Here is a 20,234-nt window from a genome sequence, read left to right on the forward strand (position 1 = left end):
CATAAGGATGACAACAGAGAGAAAGACAAAGAGAGACATTTTAGTAGCTTATGTTATAATACAATGCAATATAATTATTAAGGCTGTCAATAGATTAAAATATTTAATCTAGATTAATCGCATGATTTCATGAGTTAACTCGCGATTAATCGCAAATGAACTCACATTTTTATCTGTTCTAAATTAAAACACTTTCCAAGTTTTTAATGCTCTAATCAACATGGATTTGGACAAATATATATATATGCTATATGCAAATGTTTGTTTACAACAGCCTGTTTAAATTTTCAACAGAACCATCAGCCATAGTTTAATATATGATTTTCCCTTTAAAAAACCTTGTTGTTTCTCCATTTCTGTTTGCTGCTGCATCATTTGTGACCTGTGCTGGCAAATTGAGTTGGGATGAGCAAATTTTCAAAAATAAAAATTTATATTTTAACATTGTCTATAAAAAAACCTTCAAAACAATGCATGATTTGTTGGAATCATGCTGCATCTCAATTCATCCACCTGTGGGCTAGACCAAGGGTCAAACAGAAATTGCATGTTGCGTTAATCGCGCGTTAATACAATTTGTGATGAATGAATTTTCGTTAACGCGTTATTAACACATTAATTTTGATAGCTCTAATAATTATTTAACATTCCTGCAAAAAAAATCACTTATTTTTACTTAAATAAAAATTAAGAGAATTTTTTTATTTTATATTTTTCATGTTATTTTATAATATATACCTAGCGCTTTCAAATATCAACGAGAGATAGAGAAAGAGAATTTTATCAATTTTGAGTCTATTTGTATTTATTATTTTTTTCTGTTATTTAAATATCCTATATCCTGTACTGATCACCTTTTAATACCTATAATAGTTGTTATTGATATATGATATTTCATGTCATTACACAAAATGTTGGGCTGGTTTAATCCATGGTTTAGTACATATTGGAGACAGGGGCGTAGGCAGAAATTGTATTTTGGGCGGGCCGGAGCAAAAGTGAGTGGGCCTATAGTTTATCAGAATAAAATTACTTAAATAATAAATAAACCTTAGAGTGGAAAAAAAACAATAGACAAACTGCAAAAACAGTGACATCTTTACTTTTCAATTTTTGGCGAAGTCAATAATAAAACACTGTCTAAACATGTTAAACCAACAGAGCTCAATAAAGGCTGAACAAACCAGGCTTATTCAGGCTAGTCAGCAGTGCAAAAACAGTTCACCTGAAATAAAGTAGGCTAAAAATAAATTGAAATGACGAAAACTCTCAGCAGAGCACGGTTTGAAATAAATAACAACACACTGCCTAAGTTATGTTAAATCAACCATATACAGTGCAATCAGCCTGTTGGAAATTAAGCTTTTGTGCCAAAAATAGCAACTCATTTAAATTAAACAATGTAAGTTTAACCTATAAGGCTGGCATACATCTATACACAACACACCACTTAGTTAAATCACTTCACGAGCAAAAATAAGGAAATTAGTTAAACAGCATGCCTACCTTTGTTGTTTTAATTCTACAAAACAAGACGCAAACGCCTGGGTTTGATGTTGAAAACAGAAATGATCTCATTATAGTCCGAAGAGTCACAGAGTTCTTTTTCAAAAAAACAAAAGGTTGTTGAGGCGGGTAGTAACTCATGGATGCAAATTGGGTTGTGAAGGTGGTTCATCAATTGCAGTTAGATCGGCGGGTAACCTGTGTCAGACTGACCGGGAGAGAGCACTGAAACTGCCGCCAGGGAGCAAGCGGCAGCCGGCGCCACCAGCGTCTGAAGAACTGGGCTGGTAATACTCGGTAGATGGAGGCAGTGGCGTATCTTCTTCGTCAAATCTTGCTTTTTTAAATAACACATTAAAGAAACTTTAGCCATTATTGTGGCAATGTTAATATTAGCTAAAAAAGCAGTTAGAAAAGTTAGCTGGCAGACTGCCAGAGCCCGCCGGCCGCCGCCCCCCACAGAGTCTATCTGAACTCCTAGCAACCAAGCAACCAATTACGTTTCGGAAGCTTCCTACAACTTGCTTCAACAATTCCATTTTATTTAGAAAGCAAATTAAACACACACCAGTCAATAATAAATCCGGTTTATGTTAATATATTTTATTAAATACATTTGAATAATAAAAATAAACTAAAAATGTATTTTGGTTAAACTTGCCTGGGCGGGCCAGGGAGTTATGTGGGCGGGCCAGTGCCGCCCTGGCCCATTACTGGCTACGCCCCTGATTGGAGAGAACCAATTGATGGACAATCCAGCATTTGAGTTAAAACAATCCAGCATAGGTTTATTTACTGCAGGGGTCTTCAACTACTCTTCTTCGAGGGCCAGATTTTAAAATTGTAAATAAAATTGTATCCTTATTTTAACCTTTGACTTAAAATATATATAACTTATGTTGTTTTTGTTATATTTTAAAAACAATTGCAATTTAACACACCAAGAACCAAATTTTAGTAGTTGCACAAAGTGCAAGTGTAAATAATCAACACATGTAGAGCTCTTAAATTTCTTTTGTTTATAACTGTTTAACTTTTATAAATTGTTACATTTCAAGTATTCACAACATATAGTCAGTCTTCTCCTAATGACTAAAATTGCACTTCATGTTTTCTATTTTAATATTTTAAAGATATATAAGCTAAATCATCTTTCAATTGTACACTACATTCAGACACGACGGCCGGAGTTCGCCCCCTAGTGGCAGTCGTGATGAAATTTTGGTTTAATCGTAATTCTGTGTCAAGGCAAAAGCCTTTAATCTATGTATGTATTTATACTTATTAATTTACTTATCAGTAATCAATTGTTTTTTAAAGATTGTGTAACTGAAAAAAGTTAAACAAAAAATGATTAATCATTTTCTCGCACACAGTGTTTTTATTGGAACACACTAAAAATACATCACTTCTGGTCAGTCAGCGTGTCACACAGTTTAGTCGCACAAGTTCATTTTTTTTGCATCCAAAAGTTCAAATTAGATCCACCATACATTTTATGTTATTCTTTAATCTTAGCATGGCCTTAACACTGCGTTAATAGCATAGCATTTATTTTATCTGCAACAGCCCCTGCCAGGCATTTCAATTAACTTGTATCCTTGCAAATCTGCCAGACGGTGAAAACTAATGGATCTCATATTTTCCACAGTGTATCAACAATAAGAGTACACTTGCAAAATCACCTGAGTGCTTGAATGCATTAATGTTCACTACAGCAGCCTTCCTCTCTCTTAATGGAGACCCTTGAAGAAGAGTAGAGGCGGGCGGAGGAGAGTACAAGCCTGTCATCATTTACTCACGCTGAATCTTTTGCTCGAGCGGCGAGGCTTTAAATGGTTATTTCAAGCAAATCCCTCGGATTACCTAATAGGTCACTCTGTCTGTGTGGCATTAAAGTGAAATTCACAGTCACAGATAGCTGTTTTAAAAGTTTGCTGAAGCAAAATGTCCATGAGGTCTTTGATGTCTTAAAGCAGGGTGGTGTTAACAAGGGCAGTGAGCAAAATAATGATATCACGATGCTTTTTGGGGTACTTAGGGAGGATTTTTTATAATAAATAGTATTGGTTTAGTAATGCTTTTGGATTTATACCCTGTGTTATGAAGCTGGAGTGAAAATACAAAAATATAAAAGGTTAAACTAATGGAGCGTGTAAAAAATAAATAAATAAATAAATAAATATATATATATATATATATATATATATATATATATATATATATATATATATATATATATATATGCATAGTCAGCTACTTTTAAATAATTTTATATTGACTTTTTATGAACTTTAAAAGAATCATAAAACGTTATCTTAACTTCACTTACTGTACTTACCAAGCTTATATTTGTAATTTTTACAAATATCCTTTCTTTCATATGTATAATGTTGGATGGGAGATCTATAGGGCTCTGTTTAACCAAACCTGACTCTTTGTCTCTGCCGCGCGCTGCCAAAGCACATAAGCTGTATCAAACACTTTTCTTTCACCCCTTTCTGGCAAAGATCTAACTAGTGTGACAGAAACAGCTCAACTGTGGAAGGGTCTGCGTGAAAAGGCCGGTCAGCCGTGACTAGGAGGGGGGTCGGGTAGAGGGGACAAAATTGTTTTGAAACCATGCAGAATTTGACCGAAACGCCTATTCTAGTGGAGATAAGTGAGAGGAAGTTGTACTGTGGTAACTTTATCGAACTACTTTAATAATAGCTGCCAATTAAGTTTTGGGACGTTCAAAGATTCCCAGTTGAAAATCCTGATTGATAAGAAACGTACCGTTTATCGAATCACTTTACATAATATTGTTTCTCTGGGCTCTCTAAATCACACAAGCTGAGAACAGTAAGTTAAGTTACCTGGAGCGTGAAATTACATCCTGACACCTGTAGTCAATGCTGCCATGGCAACAGGTTGTGAGATTAGGAAAGATCACGCATCGAGTTTTATTTAAAGGGGTTACGGGATTTTAACATGAATCAACACTCGCGAAGAGATAAATTCAATATGCAGGTGTGCGATTTGCCCTTCAGATAAATATAAAGCTAATAGTATCAGATATGTGATATTATCAGAGCAACTGACACCTGACAGTTAAAAAAAATATATAGCTGTCATATTGTATCATGGTACTGACCTGTGGAGCAGTCGTGACCGGTCCAGTTGGGGTCACAATTACATGAATTGGTATCAGCCAAGAAGGTCCCATGACCCGAGCACTGCTCCATACATGAAGCGCGTGGACTTTCGCATCCAGGTCCTCCCCATCCAACAAAACAGTGACATTCTCCACGTACACAAACTCCTCTCCCTGAGCAGGTTGGGTCTATGCAGTCCACTGCAAAATAACAAAAACAAAAAACGTTAACACATTGTAAGAATATATTTTGATAATTGATGGTAAACACACAGTTGATGGTACCCATAGTAGGAAAACAAATAATATTGATGTCAATAGGTACCGTCAACTGTGTGTTTACCATCATTTAACAAAATATTTTCTTTTGCGTTCAACAAAATAAAGAAACTCATACATGACATTCAATAAATGATGACAGACGTTTTATTTTTGGGTGAGATATCCCTTTAAAATCTTGGTACTAATGTCTTAAATTTCCAGCCTGCTCTCATGAGAATATGTCGTATTTTACGAGTTGGCTAATTCGTATGATTTTGTACAAAGTTAACTCTTTCCCCACCATTGACGAGATATCTCGTCATTTAAGAGAAAACAATTGCATAAAAAACGTGTTACTGATGAGGATTTAGGGTTATCTGTAATACCGCGATTATCCACCAGCTAACCCCTAATTTATAAAAAAACTGAAGCAAAAAATTATTTATTAATTTTACAATGCGTTTATGTTTTCATAATCGTTCTAAATCTGATCTCTAACAAAATCTTTTAAAACTGCAATTATTTCAGCTTTTTTGCTAAAATTTTCCTTTTTAAGAAAAATACCCATATTAAGAGTTCATAAGCAGAGAAAAAAAAATATAGACAGGATAAAACGTCCCCCCCCGTTTTGTTTATTGTTTGTTTGAAAGGGTCTGTTCTTTCATTTAATATATATTTGTATGTTTATATATTTTTAGAAGATAAAATTCCTGGAAGGTTTTTTTTTGGAAACTTTTGTGAAAATCACAAATGCTGGCAGGCAACTTTTCAAAAAAGGCTGGCGGATGAATAAGTTAATTGTGCAAGAATGTACAATATCATAAAAAAACAGTGCTGGGAAAAGATTAATTGCATACAAAATAAAAGTGCTTTTTTGCATAATATTTGTATGTGTACTGTTTGTAATTATTATGTATATTTAACCACACACACATACATATCTTCATTTCAGTATTTTTTTATTTATATATAATTTTTTAAATGTATATATTATATAGAATATATAAAAATATAAATAAATAAATATATAATAATGTACGAGAGGCTGTGCTGTATCGTGATTAAGTAACGTTGTCAGGCACGACGCGAAGGTAACTGTTTTATAAAAGCAATAGGGCAAGTACCTTAATGCTTTTATAAAACGGTTACCACACAATATTAAAGTAAAAAAAATTAGTGCAACTTTCATGAAGTTAAATCAATAAAAAGCATTCCTTCCGCTAGAAAAAATAGTCCCTGACCATGAACAAAAATGTGTTCCAATGTATAGACGGTTTCAGCAGTAACAACATAAACAAGCGGCTGTCGCGGTACGCACGTAACTTCCGGTAAACTCCGCTAATAATAAATAACAACAAATACTTTAAACGTAGTTTATTTATATAACAAGCAAAACAAGAACACATAGATTACCGTAACATATTTTCAACGAGGCATTTGTTCAAGAGATCAGTTTAGCAACTAGTCAGACATTAAAAAAACAAAACCGGAAGTAAGGTTCGGATCCAGACGTGTATCACGTGCGTCCGATGAAACCGTCTATAAAATGCATGAAAGCTCAAATAAAAACAACAAACCGATACGTGTGGTTGCTAAGGGTGTTGCTAAGGGCGCAGTGATGAACAGAACCGTTGGGTGAAGCGGTCATAGCCGTGTTTTATCGTGAATAAAGCACACCTATTGACCAATCAGAATCAAGAATTGGAACTAACCGTTTTATATATATATATATATATATATATATATATAAACATGTACATGTTTCTTAAATACATACATTAATGTGTGTGTGTGTGTGTGTGTGTGTGTGTGTGTGTGTGTGTGTGTGTGTGTGTGTGTGTGTGTGTGTATTTATATATAGGTAATAATTACACACTCTTATTATGCAAAAAATTACTTTTATTTTGTATGCGATTAATCAGGATTAATCTTTGCCCAGCACTAAAAAAAACTAGAGGGAAACCCCACCCTTAACCCCACCATCACAGAGGTCAAGGCAAATTGTGGAAAAATGTACAAATGTGGTCACACGAATTAATACGAATTAACCACCTTGTAAAATGCGTACGAATTGCCATGAACTGTTGTTAAATTCATAAACACTATACTGTTTACCCTCCCATAGTTAATCTCGGAGTGTATTACAATATTTAATACAGTATATCAATTCAAGTTAAAACTACAGAATGCATGAACCAAGTGTAGTAATCACTATATATACAATGGTTAAAAAACTATAGTTAATTCCACAGAATACCACATTATACATTAACAAAGTGTTTAATTGCTACAATTCACTACAATTACTACAGTACTATAATAAATACTACAGATTGTGGATCCCAAATTTAGAGAGAGGACATGATCATTTTTAGATGAACTATTAATTTATTTTTGTTTAAATGTGCACAATAAACAACTGCGAGTTCTGAGTGGTTTTGAACCACTGCACTTCATCAAACCTAAACAGACCAAAAGCATCCACATTTAACTGTTAAAGCCCGATGTGCCCTGCTGTTTCTCATTCTGTCGAAGGATGAATTTGACTTTATTCATTCATACCAGACCACAAGACATTCAGCTCCCAACCTCTAGAGGTCGAGCTCTCCTACCGGATACTGCACCACATGCTGGTCGCATCTGAGGCGTGCAGCTTCCCTGAGAGAAAAACAATTTCCAAACGGTCAATTTAAATGACCGCATTTACTGTATGTCTGTGCCGTAACTGGCAGGTGGGAAGAGCGTTTTGTTGTTCCCTCTTTGACTCCACCAGATTCTGGTAATGGGATTTTCTCCCTGTGTCATAGAGGGACAGAACTGCCGTGGTCCAAACGTGTTCTGTTAAATTGAAAAGCGACAGTGGATGGGGTCCCCACTTACCACGAACCTAAAACCGAGCGTGACAGAATGCAAACCAAATGTCCCATGGGCGAATGAGCTCAGAATGTACAACTCTGTATTTCTTTTTAATCTTTAGCACATACTGGCGCAAATCATTCGGCCTACGGCCTATTTGTTTCGTTGAATGTGGCCCGATAACCAAAAGTCAAGAGTCGTAGGAAAATGAGTACCTTTATTCGAAAATGATGGTGTGAAACAGGAATGTACCCTCACAGATGGCAAACATGAGACCAGCTGGGGCATGATGGGAAAGGAGCGTTGGGGTCGCTACATTGCTGGCTCCCTTTACCATGACACAAATGGGTGGAGAGGCCGTTCCTATAGACGAGCAGGAGTTCAGGCCTCTTAGCAGATGGTTTGGGCACAAGGCACAGAGATCGTAGGCTAAATGACAAGAGTCCCTCTCCTGGCAATTAATCATCGCTGCCTGAAGGTCGTGGCGAAGAAAGGTAGAACCGTTAAAGGGCCAGCGTCTGCATTCTCACTCTGGAATGGCCGACGGTGAGACCCGAAATAGAATCGGTGGGGGTCAGAAGAGTCAGAACGTACCATTTGTCAAAACTGGCCGGTCTATTTATCATCTTGAGATGAGAAGCTTCAAAAACCGTCGGTCACAATGGGCGTATTCTCGGTTTGCCGAATTTCCTGTGCAAAAGTATTGTTTGGGCTTTTAATGAATTGGTCCGGACCCTCAGAAGTATCCATAATGTATGCAGAAGAGCACAGAGACTTCCTAAACGTGGGCTGCACCAAACTCGAAGGTCATGAGCCGATCTTACATATCGAAGGGTATGCATACTAAAAAGGCCATGATGGTGGAAAAAGATGGTGCTTTTACTGTGTGATTTGGTGCGTAAAATTCAGACTACGTCACTTCACTCATACAAATAAAGGTTCTTTGTTGTGCTGTATCCTTCTATGAAAAACCTAAACATCCCCTGCCGAAACACTGCTCTATGGTATTGGTGCAAAAAAACCTTTTGCACACTAGAAAACAGCATAGACATCAATTACAACCTACAGTACTGTTGGAACAGTGATGTTTCAGATGATATGATGAATGAAGAGTGACAAACTGATTTATCTGTACTAATAACATCCAGCACATACTACAAGCATCTACCCTTAGTGGTTGTTACAGTATTTGACATTCACTTGACCCTTTTGCTGTAATAGATATGAGACTCATATTTATCTGTACCTTCTTCACAGTTCTCCCCCTTGTAGCCTGGATTACAGATGCACGTTCCCACAATGCACGTGCCGTGTCCGCTGCAAGTGATGTCGATGCACTGGTTGGTAGGAACGTCACATTCGGACCCTTTCCAGCCACTGTGACACATGCAACGTCCTTTCAGGTACTGACCGTTTCCACTGCACAGTACGGGACAGGACGCTGAAGACATACAGAGATGACAAACGTTGGTACAAGAGAACAATGATTGTGGAAGACTGTTGGACTCGTAGTTTGTGTGAAAATCAATATCAATACAACATGACACAAGACTGACCAAAGGTTGATATAAAATTGTAAAAATAGTAAAAAAGAGAAAAAAAACTTTCAGAAGAAAAGAGAATGCAGAAGAAAATGATAGGAAACAAATGAGATCTATTTATTTTAACGGCACACAGAAATACTTCATTAAAGTATTGGAATAATGTTTTTTTAATTTAAAAATGTTATTTTATTTTTTGTAATTTTTTTCTAAATGCTACTTCCATTCATTATATTATTACACATTTTATTACACAATATATTATTATTATACAATTTTAATTTTGTTTCATATTAGTATTGTTATACTGTAAGCATTGTTTGCTATGAATTGTTATGGGATCTTTATCAAATGGGCATAGATGCTTATTATCATTTAATTTATGTTTTTTAATATTATCAGGGTAAATTCTTGTAAAGGAAAGAAAGATTGCAAGATACAATACGGGTAAACAGAACATTCACCTCTGCTGCAGTCAGGTCCTCTGAAGCCGGGAAAACAGTGGCAGTTTCCGGCTACGCAGTCTCCATTCCCAAAACAGTTACTAGGACAGTCATCAATCGAGTCTAGAAAAACAAAAACACTGTGGTCAGAAATTTTTTAAAGGGGTCATGTCTTAAAAAAAAATTAATCTTTTGAAATAAAAGCATTCAATATACTATAAAAAACACTTGCAGAGCATAAAACTCAGATCTCCAAGCCCATTTATTGAAACTAAGCTGTCTAATGTCACCTTCATTTAAGCGATTTTAATAATCATTTGTGTATAAACATTATTAAAAAATAAACAGTTTTTCTGGCCAGCCCAACATATAAACATTGGCTTAATTAATAGGTGTGTTCGAATTCATGCAGCGCCGCAAGAACCGACTGGTGGATGACTTCAAAAGCGATTCGAAAGGAGACTCATCCCTATCATCTTGAATCACTCTTGTGCCACTTTGAAGTACGGGGTGCCTCATTAAAGGTGCAATGTGGGACTCTTAAAAGGATCTTTTGACCGAAATGCAATATCATATACATAACTTTATTATCAGTGTGGTATAAAGACCCTACAAAATTTACTGTATTGTTTTATTACTTTACAATGAGCCATTTTTATCTTCATACGCCGCAGTTTACCTTTAATTGAAGTTGCCGTCATGTTTCTACAGTAGCCCTAAATGGACAAACTGCTCTATAGTTTTGTTTATACACTCACATAAGGGATTATTAGGAACACCTGTTCAATTTCTCATTAATGCAATGGTGTAATGGTGTGGGGATGTTTTACTTGGCAGACTTTAGGCCCCTTAGTGCCAATTGGGCATCGTTTAAATGCCACAGCCTACCTGAGCATTGTTTCTGACCATGTCTATCTCTTTATGACCACCGTGTTCCCATCCTCTGACGGCTACTTCCAGCAGGATAATGCACCATGTCACAAAGCTCGAATCATTTCAAATTGGTTTCTTGAACGTGACAATGAGTTCACTGTACTAAAATGGCCCCCACAGTCACCAGATCTCAACCCAATAGAGCATCTTTGGGATGTGGTGGAACGGAATCTTCGTGCCCTGGATGTGCATCCCACAAATCTCCATCAACTGCAAGATGCTATCCTATCAATATGGGCAAACATTTCTAAAGAATGCTTTCAGCCCCTTGTTGAATCAATGCCACGTAGAATTAAGGCGAAATGGGGTCAAACACAGTATTAGTATGGTGTTCCTAATAATCCTTTAGGTGAGTGTACGTTGTCATAGACGATGGCGTGTTTGTCCTGTGATGGCTACAGTAGCATAACTACGCGTTTTGAAAAAGAGGTGTGAGCTGTGGACTGAGCCGTTGGTTGCAATTCACAGATGCCGCTAAATTTCCAACATTGCACCTTTAAGTAAACACACCTAATGGATGACTTTGGGCCGGGACACATTTTAAAAATAAAAATAAATATATTCGCTGTTAGCTCAAGGTGAAGTTGAACTCAAGTAGATATGGTTGACAAACTTACCACAGCGTAATGACAATCTCGGTTCAATTAGCGAAGCTTTCTCATGACAAGTAACTAACGTTGACCGTCACAAAGCTGACAAGGGTTGCATGACACGTCTGGTGAACAGTCCCATGTACTGTGTGCTTTGGTGAAGCATGCTTATTTAAAATGCAACCAAAGTCAACAAGATAATTACAAGATTTCGGATTTGGAGAGCGTATCTACGTGAAGGGTTTATTTTAGATTGCGGGTATATTTGACTAGACTCCTGGTGTGAAGAAGTGGTGCTCGATTCTTGGAAGACACAAGCTGATAGCACTCGGGCTGCATTCAGAGGTCTATTAGGAGAAATAGTGAATTAAAATTGAAAATTTTGTCTTTATTTATTCTCAACATACACCAAAAAACCCTTATGCTGCTTTTTGACAACCAAGGATATTTACAGCACGCATATTTTTGCATACAATAAAGCTACAATGACACATAATTTATTTTTATATGGATTTAAATAATATATACACCGTATACAATAGTATGAACACCGTATTGTTTTAACACAATGGGTGGGTAAAATATGTACAAACCCAATTGGTGGGTTAAATGAACCTAGTAAATATATCCATATTTGACAAAAACATTGGTTAAAACAACCCAGCATAGGTTAATTTCAACGTAAGGTTTGTGTTGTTAATCCAAATTTTACCCAACAAAATATAAAAATTTTAGAGCATATAAATGGAAGGGGTGCAAATAATAACATATTTATCTTGTAAACTATTCCTAAAATATAAATTATGTAAACTTCTTATTTCTAAATAAGAAAATCCCACAATTCCTCGCAGATGAAATAAAAAACAGATGCATTCTGAATTAAACATGAAATAACAATAATAGTCTCTCTCCCTCTCTAAGGCACCCAATGAGCCGCTGGTGCGCTCCGGGCTCAGCTCTCTCGACAAAGATGCTTTTGTGTCGGACAAAGGGCTGGAAATGTGAGTCCGGACACAGCATTCCCCTTCCTCAAGAGACTTAATCATTGCGGAAGATGCAACAGACGGAAAGCTGAACGCTGAGAGAGAGGGGAGAAAGAAACACAGAGGGAGGGAGGTAAACAGGCTGGGGTGCGGAAGGAGTGTTTCTGAAAGGATTTTAAAGGCAAAGCTCACTTGATGTAAAAGGAAAAGGCTGTCCAACTGGATGTCCCCCGGTATGCCTGAGCCGATCAAGACTTTGCTGGGCATTTGATGCCCTCCAGCCTTTATTTCTAACCAGAGGCCGTGCGGGGCTCCCGAGTGTGTGTGGTAGCACAATGGAGTGTGTAAAGATGAATGAGATGTTTACAATTATACAAGTCGTATTCCTTGCACGATAACTTATTGCTTTGTTTCTCTGATATCAAGTGGGTACAGAGCTTTTCAATACAACACTTTCTCTTGCTGTCAAGTTCGTGTAAAGCACGTCGTGACTGATCAGAGTTCAGTGGCATGAGTCCAGACCTTGCACTGCCTTTTAGAACCGTCATGTATTTTGATCTCTCAGCAGTGACTTAGCACTAAAGTCCATGTTTGGGCTTTACTACAAAAAGGAGGAGTCCATAAATTTAGCATGCATTTGAAACTTTCATCTGCGCTGCATGCAGGGATGAAAGAAACTGCAATGCATACAGTACCATGATACGGTGTATTTGGGTGTAGTTCTTTCTGTTAATATATTTAGCCAAGAAGTAGCAATTTCAAGCCCCAGGCAGCTCCAAAGGGAAATGCAAAAATAACAAAGTGATGCTTGCATGTGAAAAACTCACTGTCACAATACTATGGCATGCTCCCATGCAGTTGCCATGCGGTTGCATACAGTATTAGAAAGTCTGCAAAGCCCAAATCTACACAAGCTGTAGGATATTATATATTATTCATGTGTGGAGCAAATATAATTGTGCAATATTGTTTTTGTCCACGGTTGCATTAAAGATACAGACAATCTATCAATGTGGATGTATAGATAGGAGTGAGTATTGTAACATCTAAGACACATTGTACACATTTCATTTCCTTCATAATAATCAGACGGTAATGAAATACTCCCGCATTTTTTAATACAGCAGAGCATCGCTATCCTTGGTTTTATTCTATCATGACTATTTAATGTAAGAGTTGTTGTTGAAGTGAAGGCTGAAGGACAGAAGCAATCAGCCAGTGATCGCTGAAGATGCATCCTTGATACTGTGAGGGCAAATGAGACCCTGTGGCACGTGGGACGGATACCCAAGCTTTGTAATGAGGAGTCGTGAGAATCAGGGATGAAGACCAGAAATACAAAGGAAGAAATAAAAATAAAAGTCACGGGGAAGGAAAAATCCAGAACAATAGAGGAATTCAACACCACAGTTTCTATGATGGACTGTTTGTATTCCCATCATATTTCTACCATAACCAGGTGCAGTCTGAATCCCACTGAAGGTAACCATTGAACTAACCCACTTTTTTCACTTTATTTCTCTCTCTCTGTCCTTTCAATCTTTCTTCACCTTTTCTTTCAGTCTCCCTCTGCGGCACACAGCCTAGAGTCAATTCATCTCAGGCGTGACTCCCATCCCCGGCCCTCCGCTGCGAAGCCCTCCATCCGCCCCGGAACCGCAGGCGGCCGACAAACCCCGATGGAGGTTGCATCCGAGAGCCAGCGATACAGGATAAACAGAGCGACTCCACCATGTCACATCTCGTATATAAAGTATCGTGTTTCGCGCTCGTCGGGGGTGGCGGGGCGTAATGTCGCCTTTTCCCTCGACAAGCTGGAACTGCAGAAATGGCTGCGTGGCATCGATCGACAGCCTGCCAAACTCCCTCCTCTCTCTCATCACAGATGGGCCGTGGCCCAGGAGCGTTTAATTAAAGAGCATGCGAGTACAGCTCCCAGCTGCCACCTCCACGTAAACCGAAACCTCAAGACGGCCCCGAGCTCTGCTCTTCCTCCTAGACACCTTTTGCGGTAATCAAAGGCGCACAGGAGAAAGGATGCAATCGGCGCCATCAGGGAGGCGACCGTGGCAAAAGCGAGGGTGGCAAAGTGCCTCTTTAATGGCAGAAATGCACATGCGAACACGATCAAATGACATTCGATAATATCCGCAGTGGGACGGAGGGGTCGACAAGCTTTAAATCAAGGCCGCTGTGTTCTATGCAAATAGAGAGCAGAGGACGAAATCACAATCAAATCTATAAACATGAATGGAAAATGTGTCTTTGATGGTGGAAAAGGCATGAAAGTGGTTGAATAATGAGCGACTGATTCTTGACCACTGGGAAAAAAAGATAAAAAAAAAGAATGATTTTGATTTTTGTTGTTTTTAGTAGCTATGAGACCTACTTAAAATGGGTAGGTGAACTCCAGAACAATTTCCCAGCAATTTATGTTATAGGTTAAGGAAGTGAAATATAAGCACATGTGACCCAGTCTATGAAAACCTAGCTAAAGTCATTGTCTACATAACGTAAAGAACATTCTGTGAAAATATAACCATGAAGTATTTAATATTGACGAAGTAAGGTTATATCAAAGATTAAAATCAATGTAAAATCAATGGTTAAAAATCAAACTTTGATGCTGTTAATCTCATCATTAGATTTTTCGACTTTGGAACGGATTTCACACCCAGAGTCACATATTTAAAATAACAATATTAATTCCCTCGAACTTGTGGGACCTTGTTACCCCATAGGATATAAAAACATGGATGTCCTTCACAGACACAAATGCTGTTTAATAAATATCTAATCGTGACATATTTTGTATTATTTTAGTTAACGTCTACCTGTCATGTTTCTTCAATGGATACATATGTACATTGCACCTTTTATAAGCTTTACATTTGGGACCCTGGACCACAAAACCAGTCATAGGGGTCAATTCTAAGACCCAAAAGTAAGATTTTTACATTTTAAAGCTTAATAAATAAGCTCTATTGTTGTATGGTTTGTTAGGATAGGACAATATTTGGTCGAGATAAAACAAATAAAAATCTGGAATCAGAGGGTGCAAAAAATCTAAATATTGAGAAAATCCCCTTTAAAGTTCAAAGTTTAGATTAAGTCATTAGCAACACATACAGCTGGGAAAGTAAGTATTTCATAATATACTTATTTTCACTTTATATTCACTTTAATTATTATGACTCAACTTGTATACTTAAATGTTCTGATTTTTTGTATGAATTCAATATTTGGTACATCAAGTGGAAATTTTGAGTCAATAGCCCACTTAGAAATCCCCTTACTGATAATAATGCTGATGTGTCAAATACTTATTTTCCCTGCTGTATTAATAATAATAAATACATGTTTTGGTATATTTATGGTAGCACATTTACAAAACATCTTAATGGAACATAATCTTTACTTAATATCCTAATGATTTTTGTCATATAAAAAACTATCAAGATCCATACAATGCATTGTTGGCTATTGCTACAAATATCGCAGTGCGACTTATGACTGCTTTTGTGGTCCAGGGTCACAAAAACCTACAGTATATAAAGTGGTTTAAGGGCAGCTGATTTAAGGACGTGACATTGCAACATCACCATTTTGACAAAATCAAAAAAATCGATTTTAAATCGAGTCCACGCCATTCTATGCAAATAAAGAGCAAATGAGAGCCGAGATTCACTGGCAGACACTCAGAAACTAACAAGAGTCTTACGGCCATCAGTGAAGAACGCATGCAGTCGGCTCATTTCCACAATCTTTCTTATTCAAATCCACCTTGATTACTCTGTAGAGGTCTGAGCTGGCGAAGATGGCAATGCTAAAAAGGGTAATATCACTTGTGCCTGCCTCTGATAAGTACTGCAAACTAGTCTTGTAATGCCTCATTCAAGTTTCGGTTGGGTAAAATGCCAGATCATTTTGGCTGAGACTGACTGCCAAGACCAGAAGATTTAAAATAGTTGATTTAAGTTGTGATGGCATGTACATTGAGTTTCAGTTTCCAAATCTGAACAGGCATTTTAATTAGTGCAAAAATTGACATGTAGCATTGTCTAACTGTGCTCTTGTGGTCCATTTTATAATGATTTAAAGGGCCAGCTCACCTAAAAATGAAAAATCTCTTTAAACCCTTGAGAAGTTTACATACTGTAAGTGCATAAAGTTGAGTGAATTTAAAGACGTACAGATGGTAGCTGCCAATTTTTTGCGGTTTAAATTGGAAATGTTTTTCCGAAACCATCCAAAGAGGAAATTGCGGACAGAGTTACCTACTGTTTTGACAAATGCCAAGTTGTGTTGTAATTTAATTCCTGAATTGACATTGCTGAATTTATGATGAAGAATTGGCCCAAAAACATTTTGAAAAGCTTACCGCTAAGTGCTCTACAGCAGTTACTCGACACTTCACACGTTGATGAGAAATTTTGCATAATGGATGTTTGTTTTTAAAATTACATTCAAGAATTAAATTACGCCGGCACTCCATCCTAGTCAATCGTAGCTAAGAAAACCAAGTTTCCGATTAGGTAAAAAGTTAAATGAGCCACTCCACACAAACTTGTACGGCGCCATTACGTTCATTTGACGTGCCATTAGCAAGCAGTATATGAAAAGTTACAAAACATACGCTAATGCAATTTAACATCATACTAACCAATTGCAGTTGTTAGAAACGACACCTGTTCTGTTTCCTTTCCATCATTGTACACGGCCAGGTGCCAGATGCCCGAGTCCATGTACTGTATGAATCCCGTATCGTGATTGGTTAGGGGAGCCAGGCTTCGTTGCTGGGCTGGAAAAGGTGGCCCTTCGATGCTCGGCACCCCCTGAGCCAGGAGCCGACGACCGTCCAACAGTTCCACAAAGTCAAACTGGAGACAGGAGAGAGACAGACAAACCACAGATAGACATTAGGGCCGACACATGAGCCTTCAGCAGCTGATAAGCTCTCGGTGTTGGAGTCAACGTTAGCGGGTCTCTGAGGAACGGCTGAGACTGTGATTGTGAGAAGACGACTAATGCAGGTGTTACAAAACAACACCTTATACTGGGCTATTTTTAAGGGTGACACTCATAGTAAGAACATGTCTGTGACATTACTTCAATTTAAAGTTAGCACAAAATCTACACAAATTGTTATTACTGTAAAGGGAAATATTCTCAGTTACCTCAACTTGCAGTGTTTTATATAATCAAGGCTGAGAAAAGATCATGTACTGAATGTTTGTGTATGTTTTGTAACATGTTCACAAAGTATGCATAAACTTTATATATACAAGACTTTTTAAAAAATGTGGCTGCAAGTGTTTTGTATGACATGCTATCAACAAATATTTTGCATTGTGCTGGTAAGACCATACTCCCGAGCTAATTTAGACCCCAAAAAGGCCAGTCCCGGTAATAAAATCATTCCCATGTCCTGTTTTGCAAACATGCCAACAAAGCGGGTAGTCCCACAAATAGTTTAGGTGCTATGAAAAGCTGATGCACGACGTACGACGTTGCTGACGTGTTATCTTCAGACATGTTTACGAAGATTTTTTTCCAAACTTACAGCGTGCGTTTCCCTCAGACTGTAAACGAAGCTCGGGCGAAAAAAAGCTGGGGCGCACCAGAAAACACGTCAGCCAGGTCACTGAAGTCACGTGACTTTAGTCTCGTGCACACAATTCACAACAGACCCAGAAGATAAGAAAGTGCTGAATAAAATCTTATTTTTTGTTATTTTTGGACCAAAATGTATTTTCGATGCTTCAACACATTCTAAATAACCCACTGATGTCAAATGGACTACTTTAATTATGTTTTTATTACCTTTCTGTACATGGACAGTTTACCGTACATAGATTTTCAGTGGAGGGTCAACAAGCTCTCTGACTAAATCTAAAACCCCTTAAACTGTCTTACGGGTTTGGAACAACATGACGGTGAGTCATTAATGACATTATTTTCATTTTTGGGTAAACTATCCCTTTAAAGTTTTCTATGGGTATTGTTTATTTTAAAATGATTGATCAAAAGTTTTTTTTTATTAAGGTAGTATTTTTAAACTTTACAATAAGTCTGTATTTATTAACATTAGTAAATGCATTAGTTACCCTGAAGTAACAACGAACAATACAGTTTTTTAGCATTTATTAATTTTTTTTATTTTGTTAATGTTTGTTAATGTCAATAAAGTTATTCATGTAAGTTCATATTGTATTAATTAACGTTAACAGTTACAACTTTTGATTTTAAAAATGTATAAGTAAATTTTAAAAACAACATATACTGAGATTAATAAATGCTGTAGAAGTATTGTTTATTCTTAGTTCATATTAGCTAATGCATTAACTAATGTCAACAAATAAAACTTTACTGTAAAAAAACTTAAGTTGTTTCAACCCATGGTTGGGTAAAATAGGACAAACCCCACCGCTGACTTAAATTAACCCAAAGGTTGAGTTTGTCAATAAATTGCCGAACCATTGGTTGAAATAATCCAGAATTTTTAAGTGTAATGTCTTCATATGCTGTTTAAAACTATATACTACTAAATGATTGCAGTAATGAGAAAAAAAAGAATGAAACCTCAAAAATATATTCCTTAACTTGTTTGGTTTTGGAGGGGAATTATGACATTTTTTGATATTGAACCTTAATGATTAAATAAGGGTGCATAAACATTGAATTCATAATTGTTTGGCAGTTGAATAATCATATTTACCAATTTTGACACATATGGACTGCATTGGATAGTTGATTTTTTGCATGGAAAAATAACAATCCCATTCAAAAAATATGTAACCACATGTTTCTTCAAAGAATAGAGATGCTTTATACATCATAATATAAACTTCACTGAAAATATTTAATGTATTATTCCTTACCGGGGCTCAATTGAAAGAGTCTATCAACCAAGACCTTAAAGTAATTTCCAGTGACACAACACCACTGCACCTATGGACCTGATCAATACTGGAAGGCTGCGATGCTCTGTGTTCAATACTGAAATTAAGTGTCTGTTTATGTCAAAGCCTTTGAGAGAAGTCTTTTTTGAGACAATAATATGCCTTGAAATGAAATGAAACCTTGCGGGAATACATCACTGCTATAACCCATTGACAAACGAATCATGTGGACAAACAGTCAAACAGCAGTGGGTAATGCATGTTTGATTGATTTGTGTTTAATTGAAAAAGCCCAGAACCTTTTGAGGGAAAGAACTACTTTGAAGCCCATCCATGACAGATCTATAAAGTGTTAAAATAACTTCTTACCCAGCAAAACTTGCAGAGGCAACATAAGTAAACCCAAGTTAGTTTGTGATCAAGTTTGTCTCAGCAATTGGTGGGAGTTTGGGGAGGTTTGTGTGACCAAATAACAATGGAGTGAGTGTTCAGAAAACATGCTTGAATAAAGTTTTACTTTTCCACATCCATTTAGCAGTAGTAAACCATTATGTTTAAGACACCTTAAGCTGTGATGTTAAAATATAGAAGTTATAATTTTGTTAAAAATTTTTGATCCTACCCACCTGTGTGTGTGATGGAGGCAGCCCTCTTCTTCCATAGATCCCCACCAATGCATCTTTACTGAGAGACACGTTGAATTTGAGGTACATGGGGTGGTCGATAAAGACCTGCGACCTCCAAAAGATTCCTGGCGGGATCAGCTGTCCGACTTTGCGTCCCACGTCTATCTCTCCCATGTCTATGAAGCTGTCCTCTGGGAAAAAGCCGTCTAGTTTACCTGCGGAAAATGAGATCTATCAGTCAGCTGGACGCCTCATAAATCTACCATATGGTGTGAGGAGAGGGGTCAGTGTGCTGGGTGAATGACCCTCTTGCTCATTTTCCATCATGTCAGAACAAAACCCTGACTGGCCACCGAAGATAACTTCCCTGAGGTAAAGCTTAGCTATGCAGGTACCATAACTTCGCATTTTGTATGTGGGAGATGATCCGTATGCGTACACATAATGCTGATGTCCC

General features: G+C 37.2%; 1 protein-coding gene across 9 annotated transcripts in view; it reads right to left on the reverse strand.

Moving 5' to 3' along the window:
* Nucleotides 1-20,234, reverse strand: part of tenm4 (teneurin transmembrane protein 4) — a 268,749-nt gene that overhangs the window by 84,066 nt on the left and 164,449 nt on the right. For all 9 annotated transcript variants that reach the window (XM_065281625.1, XM_065281626.1, XM_065281624.1 and 6 more), the window contains 5 exons: nt 19,778-19,992; nt 16,913-17,129; nt 9,765-9,866; nt 9,006-9,200; nt 4,643-4,843 (listed from right to left, as the gene is read on the reverse strand). In XM_065281625.1, the coding sequence (XP_065137697.1) occupies nt 4,643-4,843; nt 9,006-9,200; nt 9,765-9,866; nt 16,913-17,129; nt 19,778-19,992 (930 nt within the window). The remainder of the gene's footprint in view (nt 1-4,642; nt 4,844-9,005; nt 9,201-9,764; nt 9,867-16,912; nt 17,130-19,777; nt 19,993-20,234) is intronic.

The sequence above is a fragment of the Paramisgurnus dabryanus genome, chromosome 8 (assembly GCF_030506205.2).
Source record: "Paramisgurnus dabryanus chromosome 8, PD_genome_1.1, whole genome shotgun sequence".
Lineage (NCBI taxonomy): Eukaryota > Metazoa > Chordata > Actinopteri > Cypriniformes > Cobitidae > Paramisgurnus > Paramisgurnus dabryanus.